This window comes from Aotus nancymaae, unplaced genomic scaffold (genome assembly GCF_030222135.1).
Source record: "Aotus nancymaae isolate 86718 unplaced genomic scaffold, 86718_ANA_hifiasm-v0.15.2.pri h1tg000007l, whole genome shotgun sequence".
NCBI classification, from domain to species: Eukaryota; Metazoa; Chordata; class Mammalia; order Primates; family Aotidae; genus Aotus; species Aotus nancymaae.
Genome location: NW_026988418.1, coordinates 2,668,399 through 2,685,983, shown reverse-complemented (window position 1 = coordinate 2,685,983; position 17,585 = coordinate 2,668,399). Strand labels below are relative to the sequence as shown.

Below are 17,585 nucleotides of genomic sequence, written 5' to 3'. Positions count from 1 at the left end.
ATCGAACCCAATTTTTCATACCACCTCATCCAGAAGCCAGCAGTGATAAGCTCCGAGACTTACTCCCTAGAAAGATTTTACAAATACATTTAAGTCCCTGACTTTACCTTTAGTTCAACGGGGTTCTGGGGAAAAGATTTATCTGACATCAGTATTGTATGCTGTTTGATCCAGGGAATGAGGGAGTCCACTCGGCTTTGGTATTCTTGCCACCTGGAGTCCACTTCCTGTTGCCAGAAGGTAAATAACACACACCTGATTAGCAATATCCACAACAAGCACAAGAGAAAGTAGCTGAGTCCACTCCAAACTATATAAAACCCCTTTCCTCTGACTGCCTAGATGGTGCTCAGTTTAATGCTCACAGTACCAGTTTCAAAGCTCCTCAAGGGCTCTCAGGATGGGATTCAATTTCCTGACACTAAAAAGGCTACAAATCAAGCTACTAAAAATATTCTGAAAAGAGCCATGATCTACCTAATCAAGCTGATATATAGTGACTGAGAAAACACTTCCTCATCCTGAATTACAGCTGGGGATGAGAGGGACATTCTTCCAAATGGTTTATGTTAATCGTTACGAAATTAGCAATATCTAGACTCATTTCCAGGGCCAAGGATAATGTCCATGTATGATAAAGATACTGGATATATAGTCTGATAAAGAGCATAAAAGTGCTCTGTATACTGTGAGTGCTTAAGAAAGTGTCTAAGCAATACATTCCACTCCAATGAATCAAAGTCAGAAAGCCTTCTAGGAAAATGTTCTTTTACCGTAGCACTGATCCCTTCTCCACCCTCAGGGACTTTAGGGAAGGCATCGTAAATCGAAGACACGTAAGTGATTACAGACTTTTCATCTGGAGATGGCACATCCACATCTGAGAAAGAATGGACAAAAAATGTCTTAGTCAGAACAAAGAAACTTGCCAGGAGGAGGAATACTGAATACATGTTCCTTACTTAAGTTCAGTAAACTCTCTCTGACCTTCTGCATCTAGCAGGCGAGTGACTCCCAGTCTTTCTGCCACTTCGAAAGCCTGTTCCAGATTCTCTCGGTTACTTTGGATTTGCACCCTCTCCATGTCTACCAGATCGGGTCTGTAAAAGTCCAGCAAGGCACATGAAAGGCCACCATCTACACATCACACACGAGTTCACACAAAGAAAACCTCCTAAGGGTTCCCAGAGCTGAAAAACACTGAGTGAGTTAGAGAAAAGGCAGGAGGTTTTGAAGAGTACAAATTCCATTTTTTTTTTTTTAAAGATGGGGTTTCACCATGTTGGTCAGGCTGGTCTTGAACTCCCGACCTCAGGTGATCCACCCACCTTGGCTTCCAAAGTGCTTGGATTACAGGCATGAGCCACCACACCCAGTCACAAATTCCATTTTTAAGTATATACCAGGGGCCCAGTGCTTCCTAATGCCAAACTTAAACGTACAGTTTAGGTTTGTTGAATGTCACGGGGAAAATACCATCAATTAGCACTGGAAATTGGGGCATGTTTATGACCACTAAGAAGTCAATAATTTTGATTTTTGTCATTCAGAATTCCTATCTTCCTCAGCTCACTTCAGCCATCTGCTGTTCCTAAATGACTCTAAGCAAGCCCTCATTCCATGCCCTTTGCACCTGTATTTCTTCTAGCTGGAACACTCTGACCCCAAAAGCCCGAATGACTCACTTCCTCATGGCTCTGATCTAACATCCTCACCAAAGAGGCCATGTCTGACCACCCTGTTCAAAATACTACAAACCTCTGTCACTTTCTAATCCTGCCATTGCATTTACTACTGGTTGGTGGCATATATTTATTTCCTATTCTCTCTACTGAAAGGTTAAGTTCCATGAGAGTAAGAACTTCCGCTGTTTTCTTCACTGCTCCTTATGCCCAGTTCCTAGAAAAGTAGTTAAATAAATATTCCTTTTTCAAATGAACAAATGAATCAAAGCTTTGATTCCTGGTTGAGGAGGTGGAAATAGCATTATAACTAATTACAAACAAGAGATGAGAAGAAGCCCTACAGGAGCACAGAAATTCCACCGTTCTTACCGGTATCGGTGAATAAGTGCATTGAACATCTTCCCATCACTCCAGCAGGAGGAAAAGTTGGTGCATTTGATTCCTGTGTAACCAGCTGTCACCTTCTGGGTCCACAGGAGTAGCTTCTCCTTGGCTGACATGTCCCCTGATTCTCCACTAATGTAGATGTCAGAGATCTGCCAAAAGATGGGACACAGAATAATTCATAAATAAGACAAAGTCTTTTGGCCTTCTCTTCCCCATCCATTATGGCTTATAGTAAATTGAAGGACTATCCAGAGGACTATTCGAACATATATTCACCCTCTTGGTAGTCAAAGAAATGCAAATTAAAACCATGAGAGATATTTTTTCATCTATCAAACTAGGAAATGTTTGTTTTTAATGATATTATTCAAGATTGGAGAGAATATCTAAAATTGGGTATTACTGTCATACACTGCCACTAGTGAAAATATAAATGGCACAACTTCTCTGGATGTCAGCTTTGAATCAAGTCTTCAAACATACATACAACTTGATGGGGAGTCATCAGAAATTTAAACAAATAATTTTATAAATGAATATTTATCAAAGAATAATAAACATGACAGCAAAAGTTTATAAAAAAGCTTAAATTCTAATAAAGGATTGACTGGTTATAAATTACAGCACAATTATAGCAGAATAGAATTCTTTGTAGCACTTAAAAAGTTTTGCAAAGAAAATTTTAATGACATAGGACAATGATTACCAAATTTAAGAAAAAGAATATAAACAATATATAATAATCTTGATTATTTTGTTATAAAAAACATACAGCCGGGTGCGGTGGCTCACGCCTGTAATCCCAGCACTTTGGGAGGCCGAGGCGGGTGGATCACGAGGTCAAGAGATCGAGACCATCCTGGTCAACATGGTGAAACCCCATCTCTACTAAAAATACAAAAAATTAGCTGGGCATGGTGGCGCGTGCCTGTAATCCCAGCTACTCAGGAGGCTGAGGCAGGAGAATTGCCTGAACCCAGGAGGCGGAGCTTGCGGTAAGCCAAGAACGCGCCATTGCACTCCAGCCTGGGTAACGAGCGAAACTCGTCTCAAAAAAAAAAAACATACAAAATATACATTTAAGCATAGTCATATACATGTATACATGCATACACATATACCTATGTATGTAATACAGGTGCACATACTGTATGTATGTGAGAAATACAGCAAACTAATAATCATAGTTACCTCTGAGGAGTAACATTACAGGTGATTTTTATATTTTCCAAATTTTCTACATCCTGTACTTTTTTTTTTTTGGAGACAGAGTCTTGCTCTGTTGCCCAGGCTGGAGTGCAGTGGTGTGATCTTGGCTCACTGCAACCTCCGCCTCCCGGGTTCAAGCGATTCTCCTGCCTCAGCCTTCCGAGTAGCTGGGACTACAGGCGTGTGCCACCAGGTCTGGCTAATTTTTTGTATTTTTAGTAGAGATGGGGTTTCACCATGTTAGACAGGATGGTCTTGATCTCCTGACCTCGTGATCCACCTGCCTCGGCCTCCCAAAGTGCTGGGATTATAGGCGTGCGCCACTGCACCTGGCAATCCTGTACATTTTTATAATAAGAAAAAAGCTACTTTAAGAAATTTCCAAAATACAGCCCAAGACCTATTTTAGAGAGATTGTAATGCAGGTGAGGAAAAAGTGGATGTCTCTGATTGCACACACACCTTGAATTGAGTCCTGTAAAGTAGAAATAATACCCACCACCTTTTCAGGGTTGCTATGATGATCAGCAAGATTACACATTAAAGCCCCTAGCCCAAACTGAGGGTTATGCTCAACAAATAAGGGTTCCCTTCTCTCTTCCTTATTTGAAGGCTAGTCTTGCTTCAATTTTTACTTGCCTAAATCCCACAACACTGACATTCTGTATCATCATCTAATTAAATGTTATTTTGGGTCAGGCACAGTGGCTCACACCTGTAATCCCAGCTCTTTGGAAGGCTGAGGCAGGCAGATCACCTGAGGTCAGGAAGAGACCAGCCTGGCTGACATGGTAAAACCCCATCTCTACTAAAAACACAAAAATTAGCCAGGAATGGTGGTGCACACCTGTAGTCCCAGCTACCTGGGAGACTGAGGCACGAGACACTTGAACCCAGAAGGCGGAGGTTGTGGTGAGCCAAAATTGTACCACTGCACTCCAGCCTGGGTGACAGAGCAAGACTCTTTGTCTCAAAAAAATTTTTAAAATAAATAAATAAATGTTATTTTGCATTACTATTATTTCATATATTTAATCTTATCTCCCCTAGACTACAGGTTTCCTGAGAGGTGCTGGCACCACATCTTAACAACTAGAGCAATATAAAACTGAACAGCAGCCCCTATGTGGGAGAGCTCCTCGCCACTGGATGTGTTCAAGCAGAAACTGGGATGCTGTGGACGAAGTAACTTCCAAATCTGAGATCCACTGATCATAGTCCTTCGGTGCACTGTCCATTGCACTTAGCATTGTGCTGGTTGTATACTGGGACCTTAACATGTTTTAATTAATAATAACTTGGTTTATGAATGAAATAAAAATAAGCAAATAAACTACTTGGGGGAGCAGGCACGGTGGTTCACACCTGTAATCCCAACACTGTGGGAGGCCAAGGCAGGCGGATCACCTGAGGTCAAGAGTTCAAGACCAATCTGGTCAACATCATGAAAGCTCGTCTCTATTAAACGTACAAAAAAATTAGCTGGGCATGGTGATGTGTGTCTGTAATTCCAGCTACTCGGGAGGCTGAGGCAAGAGAATCACCTGAACCCAGGAGGCAGAGGTTGCAGTGAGCTGAGATTGTGCCATTCCACTCCAGCCTGGGTGACAGTGCAGGACTCCATTTAAAAACAAACAAACAAAAAAGTATTCTGGGATAAAGCCCACCTAGAATCTGTAGACAGGTTACTTAGGGAATTCAAAACAGTGTGTAAAGTGAAATAAGTTTAGGCTAGCATTATTTGTCTCCTCTGGAGTGGGACTATGAATGATTTCATTTTTTCTTCCTATTCTTTTTTTTTCAGACTTTAAGTAATGATCACACTTTATTTTTTATAATAAAAACTATAAAAATAATCTTTTTTAACAAGGAAAAATGTTAAGCCTATGAATCAGACAGATAACTGTTTGAAAGAAGGCATTTACTAGAAATGTGACCTCAGGCAAACCATTAAACCTCCTGGCCCAATTTTCACCATATTTAAAACAAGATAATAACTTTCTCAAAGGATTGTTATAAAGATTCAATGAGATGACGTAGGCAGTGCCTAGGGTACCTGCATTTCCTTCTCATAATAATAAGACAGCATATCCAGCACAATTTTTGGTCTGGGTGTTTGGGGCAGAGAAAACACAGGCATGACAATAGAACATCCTGTCTCTTAGTATTCTCTATCAGGTGCAGTACCGTGAAAGTAGTAGCTTCCCTTGTGGTCAATATAAGGGAGAAATCAATAATAAGTCATCTCCAAGTGTCTGAATTTACAAACTCAACTCATAATAGATGAGAAATATCAGAAAAAAAAACAGGACCAGGGACTTTAACACTTTATTTAGAAAAAAAGAAAGCTGCAAGCTACTAAATGTTACTAAGATGTCTGAAGAAAGACTGTGTGAATAGAATGTATGGGAAGCTTGCATTGAGTAGAGAAAGGGGAAGCCATGAAGTATTGCCTCCATGCCTGTTAAGGTGAAATTGTGCCCTACCTAGCAGATTCAAGGGACATGGGTTCACATGCCCTTGACAGGTACATTTCTACCAAACAAATCAGACTATTCTACTTTGATGATGCCAACGAATAAGACCATCCTACAAATCATTCCTCCACTCACCACCTCTCTGTTCTGACTCCATGTTCACCTGACAACCTTCAGATAATTATTTGATCCCCATATAGATATTCTAAAGCAACAAAAGCACTAAGTGGCCAATTCAAATAACTTGGCAGTTAAAAACTATTTTGTAAATTAATAAACTCACATCAATCAATCTCATGCAAATGTGATCAATGTGAGTCAATTCCTTAAAACCTAAGCAAATCCAGTTCTACTTGAGCTGGGGGAGGGGCAGCAGTGGGGAAAGAGGCTATGGAACTGCAGAGCCAAGGATGCAATAATGGATCATGGTGCCCAAGATATCATCCTGTGAGCCTCTTCCTATAAACAGCTTCTTCCTAGTACCAATTCTGTTTCAGTTCCCCTTAACATTTCTAGCTGCCTATTTCATTGGCTAAATGCAAAATTGACATATCCCTCTGCCTTCACTGTAGCTGCTCTACATACATATTAAAGTAAAACATTATTGGGAACAGGAAATAGGTTTGTTGAAGTAAAAAAAGACAGAACTTGAATAAGCAAAACAAAATCTGAGTATTTGGGTTCCCTACCCAAAAACGAAATTCCAGTTAGTTAATTGATATTGTATGTTCATTATAGCCACAATCTTTCTGAAAACATCTCTCATCTCTTAGTATTTCTGCATATTGCATTAAAATTACTTCAGTGAACAGCTTTACTTCAAATTTTAAACACAGCTGTAATGAGATAGATGGAACCCTAAGGGAAAGAAAAAAAATGCCCTGTTTGGATTAGGGTCCTTCCTAGACTGTTAACTGGATGAGAAAAATGGGATTATCATCTCAACCATCTCAGTAATTAAATTTGGCTTTCATCAAGCTCTTTCTGTAAACTCACACATGATATGTGTGCACAGTACTGTCCTCTGGGCTATGCAGAAGCTTCTACCTTAATCTCCCAAATGCAGAAATCCAGCTTCAGTTTCAGAGATCTTTCTCCCTCATCTGGGTTTTTTAAGCAGGAAGCCATTTGGAGAGGGGGAACAGCCTCAATATTATGCCTAAGATTATGCAAATTCCACCTGAATTTCCTTTCAACTCACACTTCCCAAAGCTTGGTTAATTGCTTCTCTGAAGTATTCCCTGAAACTTAATGTTTTCCTAATAATTCAACAAGTATTGATTGAACAACATCTTAGCACTATGACAGGCACTGTAGAGAAGAACAAAAAAAGTCACACATCATTTATTTACTTTGTTAATATTTTATGAGCAACCATTATATTCTAGGAGTGTGCTTAAGTTCTTAATATCTCAAAATAAAAACACAGCCTCAGGCCTCAAGTTCAAGCAATTTAATCAGGAAGACAATTTATTATACAAAGAGATCAATGTTGTGATAGAGGTAAGCAAGTAATCCAAACTAGCAATGCCAGGGGATTGCTCAGCAACAAGAACATCTGTGCTGAGTTTTAAAAAGTACTCTGGTCAGGTAAAAAGGTGGAAAACAAAAAAAGAAGACATGCTTGCCCTCCAAGAACTTAGTTGAGACATGCCATAACTGACCAACATATGATTATCCTAAATATTTTCCCAGATGACAACAGATGTGTGAAAGTAAAACAGGAGTACAAGAAGGGAAACTCTGTGGTCCTCCTGAATATACAAACTTTTAGAAATTTATTTATACAAATACACATATTTAAAATTAAGCAGTATATTTAATGCATTTAGTATTAATGTATTTTCTGCCTTTATAATTTCAAAAAACCACATTATTCAAATTTCGCATGCATCTTTAACATCAATGTCTATTCCTTCAATAAAGCTACTTTTTGAGTGAATTTTCTAGAAAATACTGTCTTCTTTTTAAGATCTTAAAGTTAACAACAGCACTTTTCTGAGTCTACATTGTCTCTGTGTATTTCATTTCAAACCACAAGAATCCAGTTGCATAACAGTGGATTAGGGTTTTTTTTTTTCATTTATTCTATTGTGTTTATTTATGATCCCCATAAGGTGTGTGTGTGTTTCATATGCAATGTGAGTGATTAAAAACATTTTTTTTTAATGTTAAGGCTTGTATACAGTTAACTTTCAACACTTCCAATTAGGAGATTATATCCCCAGCAACAATAACTAAAGCTTTCTTAGATTTTTGGTTTCTCTCTTTTGTTTAATCAATTACGTCAGTTGATCTCTACAAAAAATGATTACTGAGTGAACTAGCAGATGGTGACAAGACTTATTCATCCTTTTTCATGAACTGACTATAAGCTCCCTGGGAGCCTAATAATGAGAAATGCTTTATAAGAAGTAAAATACAAAGACAATCTTTCTTTTCTGAGGGCTAATTTCTGGAGGAAAAAAATCTCACCTTGTATCTATGGTAGGTCACATGAGAGAGTTAAACAAATTTAACACAAAAAAACAGCAATAATTATAGTAATACCCAATATAGAATCTCAGCAGAATGGAAAATTACTGTGGGCTGGAGTGATCAAAAAGATCTCCAGAAGTATAATTTAAACTCATCTTTGAAGGAAATTACAGAATAGACAGAAAGAAAAGAAGAATTCCAGGTAGAAACTGGATGTAAACAAAGTTTACACAAGAAACTGAGATAAGGTGAAACAGAAATAGTAGTTAAGGGGCTGACCTGTTAAAATGAGAAGGTTCAAACTGGGAACCCATAGGAGAAAAGATAAGATAAATTACAAAGGAACTGGAATACCCAGCTGAGGAGTTTGGACTTTGTAAGTCTCTCAGTGGATGAGTTGTTCTGAGCAAGTAGGTACTTGATTATTCTGTCCTCAAGTTTCTAGCTGACTCCCTCCCCAACTACAGATGAAGCATCAGACCTTGAAAACTTTCAAGAAGCAAAGGAGGGCTGGGTGTGGTAGCTCACTCCTGTAATCCCACCACTTTGGGAGGCCTAGGCAAGAGGATCACTTGAGGCTAGGAGTTCAAAACAAGCCTGGGAAACACTGTGAGACCCTGTCTCTACAAAAAATTAAAAAATTAGCTGGGCGTGGTAGTACTCTTCTGTAGTCCCAGTTACTTGGCAAGTTGAGGTGGGAAGATTGTTTAAGCCCGGGATGTCAAGGCTGCAGTGAGCTATGATTGCACCACTGTTCTCCAGCCTGGGTGTCAGAGCAAGACCTTTTCTTAAAAAAAAAAAAAAAAAAACAAGAGCAGATGAAGGCACAATGCAGTAGTTCTACAAATGCCCAGCTAGTGGGATCTAATGGCAGCTGTGTTGGTGAGGAATAGAGAGAAAGAAGGTGTTTATCACCAATATGAGAGTTAGGTAAAGGTCAGAGAGTGCTCCTTTCAGTTTTCATATTCAGAGTCCTAGAGGTCTCACTAGGGAATATGATTAGAATGGAAACCCTAGGTCATAGAATATGGGCATTTTTCAACTCTACAAAATATTGTCAAACTACTCTCTAAAGAACAGTACCAAATTATACTTCCACCCACATGCCGTAAGAGGTTTTCCCATCACTTTACATCCTCGCCTACATTTGGTATTTTCAGAATTTTATTTTCTGTGAATCTGATAGGTATAAAATGGTATCTTAGTTGGGCATGGTGGTATGCTTGTAGTCCCAGCTACAAGATTGAGTCCAAGAGCTCAAGACTACAGTGTGCAATGATGGTGCCTGTGAATGGCCACTGCTCTCTAGCCTGGGCAATGTAGCTGAGACCTCATCTCTTAAAAAAAAAAAAAAATATGGTACCTTGTTGTTGTTTGATCTTTATATCATTATTAGTAAAAATGAGTCTTCTTAAGTATATGAGGTATTTGGATTTCCTTTTTTTGTGAATTACTTATTCCTAGGCTTTCCCCTATTTTTCTACAAGGGTGTTTGTTTTTTTCTTATTTATTTTCTTGTTCTTTTAAGTAATAATATTAATTAGCATTTATTGTGATTACTTGTATTAATTCCTATTATTCTCATAACCCTACCAAGTATATACTATTCTTTTTTTTTTTTTTTGTCTTTTTTTTTTTTTTTCCTTTTTGTGAAGAACAGGGTCTCGATATACTACCCAGGCAGGTCTTGAACTCCGGGGCTCAAGCTATCCTCCTGCCTCTGCCTCCCTAAGAGCTGGGATTACAGGTGTGAGCCAATTGTGGCACAGAGAAGTTAACTAACCTGTTCCAAGTTATACTGCTAGCAAGTTGATGGAAATGGGATTCATACCCAGCCAATCTGGCTCCATGCTCTTAATCACTTCACCTATAGGACAGTAATCCCTTTTTAGTACAGTCATCCATGGAGAATTGGTTCTAGGACATCCCTTGGATATCAAAATCTGCAGATACTGAAATTCATGAATGCTCAAGTCCCAGATACAAAATGGTGTAGTATCCACATACAACCTATATACATCCTCCCAGATACTTTAAATCATCTCTAGTTTACTTATAATTCCTAATACAATGTAAATGCCAGTAAATAGTTGTTATCTTGTTAAGGGAATAATGACAAAAAAGAGTCTGTACATGTTCATTACAGATGCAATATTTTTTTTCAGAATATTTTTCCATCCATTATGGGTTAAATTCACAGACATGAAACCCACAATGCAGAGAGCCAACTGTATATGTATTATATAATAATTTTATCAGTATTATTACATTTTTATTTTTATACAACTTGTTTTACCTAACTTTCCATTTTATTTAATACAATTTTATTTTTCTTAACTTTCATATTTTATTTTTATACAGTGTTTTTCTTAATTTCCTATTTGGAATGGAAATTTTCAAATATATACAAAAGGAGACAGAATAGAATAATGAACTCCTATGTATCCATCACCCAGTTTCAACCATTATCAACTCATAGCTAATCGTTTCATCTACATTCCACCCACTTCAGTCTTCCCTCATTATGATGAAGTAAATCTCATATTTTTCTCTAAAAACATTTCAGTATGTAGCTCTAAAAGGATTTTTTTTTTTTTTTTTTTTTTTGAGATGGAGTCTCACTCTGTTGCCCAGGCTGGACTCAGTGGCTTGATTTTTTTTGTATTTTTGGTAGAGACAGGGTTTCACCATGATAGCCAGGATAGTCTCGATCTCCTGACCTCGTGATCCACTCACCTCAGCCTCCCAAAGTGCTGGGATTACAGGGGTGAGCCACCTCGCCCAGTCTTTCTTTCTTTCTTTTTTCTTTTCTTTTTGAGACAGAGTCTCGCTCTATTGCCCAGGCTGGCTGGACTCAGTGGCATGATTTCAACTCACTGCAACCTCCGCCTCCCGGGTTCAAGTGATTCTCCTGCCTCAGCCTCCCCAGTGGCTGGGACTACAGGTGCGTACCACCATGCCTGGCTGATTTTTGTATTTTTAGTAGAGACAGGGTTTAACCATATTGGCCAGAGTGGTTTCAAACTCCTGACCTCGTGATCCACCCGCCTCAGCCTCCCAAAGTGCTGGGATTGATTACAGGCATGAGCCACCATGCCCAGCTAAAAGGCCTTTTTAAAAACATAATCGCAATGCTATTGTTACACCTAAAAAATAATGATTCTTTAGTAACATTTTTAATTAAGTAAAATTGTTTGAAAAAGAAAGAAAATCCTGGCTGGTGTGGTGGCTCATGACTGTAATCTCAGCACTTTGGGAGGCTGAGCGGGGTGGATCACAAGGTCAGGAGGTCAAGATGGCCTGGCCAACGTGGTGAAACCCCGTCTCTACTAAAAAAAATTATAAAAATTAGTCTGGCGTGGTGGCGGGCACCTGTAGTCCCAGCTACTCCAGAGGCTGAGGCAGGAGCATTACTTGAACTGGGGAGGTGGAGGTTGCAGTGGGCCAAGATTGCACCACTACACTCCAGTCTGGGTGACAGAGTGAGACTCTCAAAAAAAAAAAAAGAAAGAAAGAAAAGAAACAAAACCCTCTCTTAAACAAAACTCTAACTATAACTTTACCTTCTGCATTCCCCCAGTAGTGTCACCTGGTTAATTTTGCTTTCTTCATACAGTACAAACCCAGTATTAGTAAAACAATTCTCCCTATAATTAAAAAGGACAACTGGGAGAAGGAAACCTGTAAACTGAAAAGGCTGGGCCCAGAAGATAATACACCAACCAACCTCTTTCTTATCATTTCTAGCCCCCAGTGTTATCTGACTATTCACCTAAAATTGGAGAGACTCTAAGGGTTTGTGGCAAGGACATTGATAGAGAGGAAAAATTCTTCATTAAATGAGATTTGCTAACAGTGTGGCAGGAGATTGGCAGCAGAAGCCAAGATGAGGAGGGGGAAGGGATTTTCAAAAATGTTCCTTGTTCAAATAAGCCAGGTATTAATAGTATGGATATTGAAAGCAGCTGGGAATAGGGAATCCTGAGAGAAGAAATGGGCCAGAGAAGAAGACCTTTGTTTGACAGCAAAGTGCAATTGCTATTAGCCTGTTCCCATCCAGCTCCAAATCCTAGGCTACTTATCATTCTGAAAACATACTTGTCAGCTGACCCTTGTCATCTTGCTTCTGTGTTAACTATTTCTTTTTTTTTTTGAGACGGAGTTTCGCTCTTGTTACCCAGGCTGGAGTGCAATGGCGCGATCTCGGCTCACCGCAACCTCCGCCTCCTGGGTTCAGGCAATTCTCCTGCCTCAGCCTCCTGAGTAGCTGGGATTACAGGCACGCGCCACCATGCCCAGCTAATTTTTTGAATTAGTAGAGACGGGGTTTCACCATGTTGACCAGGATGGTCTCGATCTCTTGACCTCGTGATCCACCCGCCTCAGCCTCCCAAAGTGCTGGGATTACAGGCTTGAGCCACCGCACCCAGCCTGTGTTAACTATTTCTTGACAAAAGAAGTATTAACTATACTAGGTTAGTTAGTATAGAATAGAATACTAGAATAGAAAAGCAGATCATGTATATTCTATTATCTAAACCCTACACTAGCAAGAAGCAGAAACAGTTTTCATTTTTCTTTATCCTGAAAAGCAACAAAACCCACTGTGAAGTTTATGTCTATCCATAGCCTGGTTTCACTACAATCAACAAGCCCTGGACTAATGAACAGAAGATAGAATGTGGCTGGAACTCAAATTATTTTCTGAGGATAGTTACTACTCTGACATATTAAAAACAAGCACCAAAAAAGCAAGCAAAAAACAACTCAATTGGACTGCCAGCTGTCTCCTGTTTAGACAGGAGCTGGTGTGTGAACAGCAGCAGCTGCTCTTCTGACCCGTGCCCTCCCAGCGCTCCCACTCTCAGCAGAGATGCTCTTGCCCTGCATATCAGTTTTAGTATGTGTTGCCCTCTCTGTCTCTTTGGCTGCTACTGTCCTCAAGCCTGTGAACAGTCTGTTAGGGAGGGGAGCAGCACCCTCAGGACTAGTTCCTTCAGAGATTAGTGAGGGTTGCGGCCTCTTTGCCTTAAGGACTTTGATTCTGAAGAAATGGCATACTTATCCTGAGAAGTTACTTCTTATCTGTCAAAGATGGTGAGTCTGTGGTCCCTATATCACACGATGGACACAAAACCTGGAAATACGCCAGGTGTCTGAGCTGAGACTTGGTCACTTAGTTTTTCAGCCTTAGCTATAGATATGTAAATAGTATGACTGTGTCTGCAGTGAAAAGGTAGAAGGAATAGATGTAGTGGTTGGCTACCCAGAAAATGTCACATACCAATTTGATTCATCCTGAACAGCAAAAGTATAACACTGCTGTCAGTACGGTCACACTACAGATCATGGTCCAAAGGTTTCTCCTACCAATCTTTTAAGACTCCTCACAGACTCATGCAGAACATTCCCTTGCCAGTATGGAGATACAGCCCATACAAAGGTGCCATTGCTATCTATGGTCTATTATCTAGGATTGATTTTACTAGGAGTTCCTAAAAGTTTACATGCCAAGTTTCTGAAAATCTCACACTCAGTTACAAGCATGTGTCCTATAGTGTTATGATGACTACACAATTTCAATTTTAATGCCAGTTGTACTAAAGAACAATCAGTTCCACAGTTGGTTTTACCCCAACTACTCTATATCTGTTCCAACTTTTACAAGATGGAAGTTGACTTTGACATTTTAAAAAATCTGATGAAGCACAAATACTCATTGGTATGGTTTCAATCTATGTCCCTACCAAATCTCATGTTGAATTGTAATCCCTAATATTGGAGGTGGGGCCTGGTAGGAGATGGCTAGATCATGAATCATGAAAGTGGATTTCTCATGAACGGTTTAGCACGATCCCCTTGGTGCTGTTCTCGTGAAGGTGAGTGGGTTCTCATGACATCTGGTCATTTAAAAGTGTGTGACACCTTCCATCCACAACCTCTTGTTCCTGCTCTAGCCAAATGACATGGCTACTGCCCCTTTGCCTTCTGCTGAGATTGTAAGTTTCCTGAAGCCTCTCAGGAAGCCAAGTAGATGGCAGCATCATGCTTCCTGTAGAGCCTTCAAAACCGTATGTCAAGTAAACCTCTTTACTTTGTAAATTACCTAGTCTCAGGTGTTTCTTTATAGTGATGCGAGAACAGTTTAACACACTCATGCACCCCATCCCAGTAGTTTCATTGCCTTTCTTTCTACCATAACACAATTATCACACTCCCCCTCCCATTTTTATATAAGGCCCAAGAAACCGCTTATCCATTCATATAATAGACATTTTTCAATGGCCATTTTTTCTTCAAACTGTTGGGAGTCTCCAAACTCTAATAACAGAGGGCACTAAGATGGGGTTGTCTGTGGGGGAAAGCTATCCCTAAAGAGAAAATTTGAAGCAGAGATTAGCTTAAAATTTTTATCTTTCCTCAGCCTCACACTGCTAGTGATAAGCAGGGCACCAGTAGGTGGATCATATCCCTGCTCTGCAAACATCAGGGCTCCTGTACAGAATCAGCAGCCCACATCTAGGCAAGGAAAGTGCCCTACCTCATCTTCTACCTCTTGCACTTTGAGGTAGAAGTCTTTAATTCTTCTGCTGCATAGGCCAACATACCAGTAAAAGTTCTTTAGCCACTGGTGAATTATAACCTTGATCACCTACACAATCACAGACCTACATGTCAGATGCTGTGCTACCCATGGTCTTGCTGAGTCCTTATCTCGGTGTTCAGATCTCTGAATTCTCACTTGTTCCTTGACCTTTAAAAACATTCACAGCAACAGCCATCACCACCACCACCACCACCAGCAGCACCACTACCACCCTCAACACCACCAAAATATATCCTCAATATATTCCTCAAAATAAAAATATGTTAAAGCCCTAAACAAGTCCAATCACAAAACAAACTTTTCTAGCCGTAAACCTTCAAACCGCCCTAACCTACCCTCCCCCCAACTAATCCCCAGATAACTCTGTGTTCCTCTCCTCTAATCCTGGAATTAGGAACCAAAGAAGGATGAGCTCTCTCCACCTATACAAATACTGAATGAGTGTTGCCATCAAAAATTTCCCCACAGACATGGGATTGCATCAGCTTTAGTAAGAACATCGCTCCTACTAGATGTGGGGAGGAGTAAGTATGACAATAGCTACCTTACCCCTTCCACAATCATTCCAGAGATTCATTCCAGAGACTCAGTTAGGCCCCTCCCCATTGTCCCTTGTGCTACACTACAACTTCTTGTAGCAGGGAAGCTGGTAAACAGACCTGCCTGAGAGTAAGTACTATCTAACATTGTACGTCGAGAGATAATCCCACCAGCTAGATCAAGCAATTATGCAGCTTGGCTACCCAGAATCAAGGACTCCCCAGAGACAAGTCTTGGTTTCAAGCATCAAGGGGCAGACCTAAAATAGATTCTGCTTGCTGAGCTCCAGCAAACACTAACTCACATGGGGGTGGGTGAGTTTGAGAAACACCAACATCCTCACTGCTCACCACACTCAGCTTTAATACATTTGAGGGCCAAGAATCCAAACAGCAGTTTGATTACCCCTTGAACATGCCCACCTACCTCTTCCAGACCCCATGATGGGGTGTGGCTTGCCTCCAGAGAAAGAGTACCGTCCTCTTCTGAGAAGGAAGTAGAGCTCTTTTCAGGTTCTGTATCTTTAGGCTGGATCTCGTGTATGTGCGGCCCATCACTGCCATAGCCAGACGAGGAGGGCAAAATGCTCACAGTCACACCACTGACAGACAAATCACTCTGAGAAGTAGGGAGTCTGGATTCCTGTGGGGGCACTTGACCCACATGGGCAGTCTCCATGCATCTTTGGCCTCCAGACTGGTCCAGTGGTGATGAAGAAACAGAACATTCTGCAATCCAGGAACCTGCCTGAGGGGCACCTGAAATACTCTTGGTTCCTCCCTCCACACTCCAACCTTCTGAAAACTGTTCTTCATTTCCTGTATCAGTGGGGTAGTCTGTCCTAGGCAAAGCACAGCTCCGAAACCCAAGCTGAGTATTTCCTTTATCCACTGCAGTCTCTCCTTGCAAAGGCAGCAGCACAGCCCTGCTGCTGCAGGATGCTGTCCTCGGAAATTCCACCAGTTGGCTCACTGACTTCTCGCAGTTCCTTTCTGCTGGGTTATCAAGCAGGTGAGCAATGACAGTCATCCCCTCTTCTAAGGAATCCCAGACCCCTCCAGCAACTGAAGACTCGTTCTCCAACAAAAGGTGGGCAGTCTGGACCTCCCCTTGGAATCTCTCCTTTACCTGTACTATCATCCCCTGATCGACTGCCCGTGAGTTGGGGGCTGAGTCCCCAGGCAGCAAAATATCTGAGGAGGTATACTCTAACCCTCCTACTCCGTCCTCCTTTTGGAGACTCACTGTTAACTTCGTTAGGGTTTCAGTCTCTTCAATGACTCCAGTTCCTTCCGAGGTTTCTTCCTGGTGAGATGCCTCTGGAGTAGGGATTTTCTTCCCTCTCCACTTCCTTTTGAACCGAACTCTTTTCTTAGGAGATATGGGAGCCTTCTCAGGAATAGATATTGACTCTTTCGGCTCCTTAAAACAGCCCAGTGAATTTCCCATTTCCTTCCTCTCCTAATCTCGGCAAAAATGCAGCTAAGCCAGTCCTGGGATCCCACAGGAATCCCAACCTTGGCTTCATCGGATTTGATGCACATTTAAAAACATGCACTATGCCGGCAATCCCTCCAATTCTTTCTCCCTCCCTCCCCGCCTTTCTCTGTCTCTTCCAGCCGCTGCCGATTCAGACAGCCATCTTACAGGCTCAGAGCTGCAACAAGACAAATTCAAAGCATCTCACTGCAGTTCAGAAATCACTTGACCTAAAAGCAGACAGAAACCGGATTGGCTGCAGCTTCCTCTCTCCAAATATGAGGTAATTGGAGCACTGCCCTCAGTAACACAAACAGAAAGCAAAAAGGAGCTAGAAACCAGGGGAGGGGAGAAACTAGGGAGGGCCAGGAGGAGGAGGGAAAATGTAAGAGTAAATGGAAAAGGGAGGGAAAAAGAAGAGCGGCAGTGGCAGAAGGTAACGTGGAAGAAGGAGGAGGAGAATAGTATCAAAGAGGGAAAAAGCAAACCAGCTTGGCTGGTACCAACCAGCAAGGGAAGGGAAGGGAAGGGCCAAGAAGAGCTAGGGCTGGTGAAGCTGCAATTATGGCTCCCAAACTACAAAATGAAATAGATTTTAAGTGTCTCACCAAGATGCCCAAAATAAAATATCAAGAATATACACATATCCTGAATTTTCTCAGGTCAGAAGACAATAAAATTATTTTAATCAAATTATAACCTGAAGAGACCAGAGTTGCCTTT

The 17,585-nt window shown here is 40.9% G+C and overlaps 1 protein-coding gene across 15 annotated transcripts in view; it reads right to left on the bottom strand.

Annotated features, from left to right (window-relative positions):
- The window catches only part of MACF1 (microtubule actin crosslinking factor 1), a 329,515-nt gene that overhangs the window by 202,271 nt on the left and 109,659 nt on the right, over positions 1-17,585 (bottom strand). For 4 of the 15 annotated variants that reach the window (XM_064372184.1, XM_064372190.1, XM_064372186.1 and 1 more), the window contains exons 1-5: positions 15,810-17,044; positions 2,055-2,221; positions 988-1,100; positions 774-880; positions 108-227 (exon numbers count right to left, since the gene is read on the bottom strand). In XM_064372184.1, the coding sequence (XP_064228254.1) occupies positions 108-227; positions 774-880; positions 988-1,100; positions 2,055-2,221; positions 15,810-16,832 (1,530 nt within the window). In that variant the 5' untranslated portion in view covers positions 16,833-17,044. Of the gene's footprint in view, positions 1-107; positions 228-773; positions 881-987; positions 1,101-2,054; positions 2,222-15,809; positions 17,046-17,585 lie in introns of those variants that run through there. The other 11 variants (XM_064372188.1, XM_064372192.1, XM_064372189.1 and 8 more) reach the window with 5 other exon arrangements.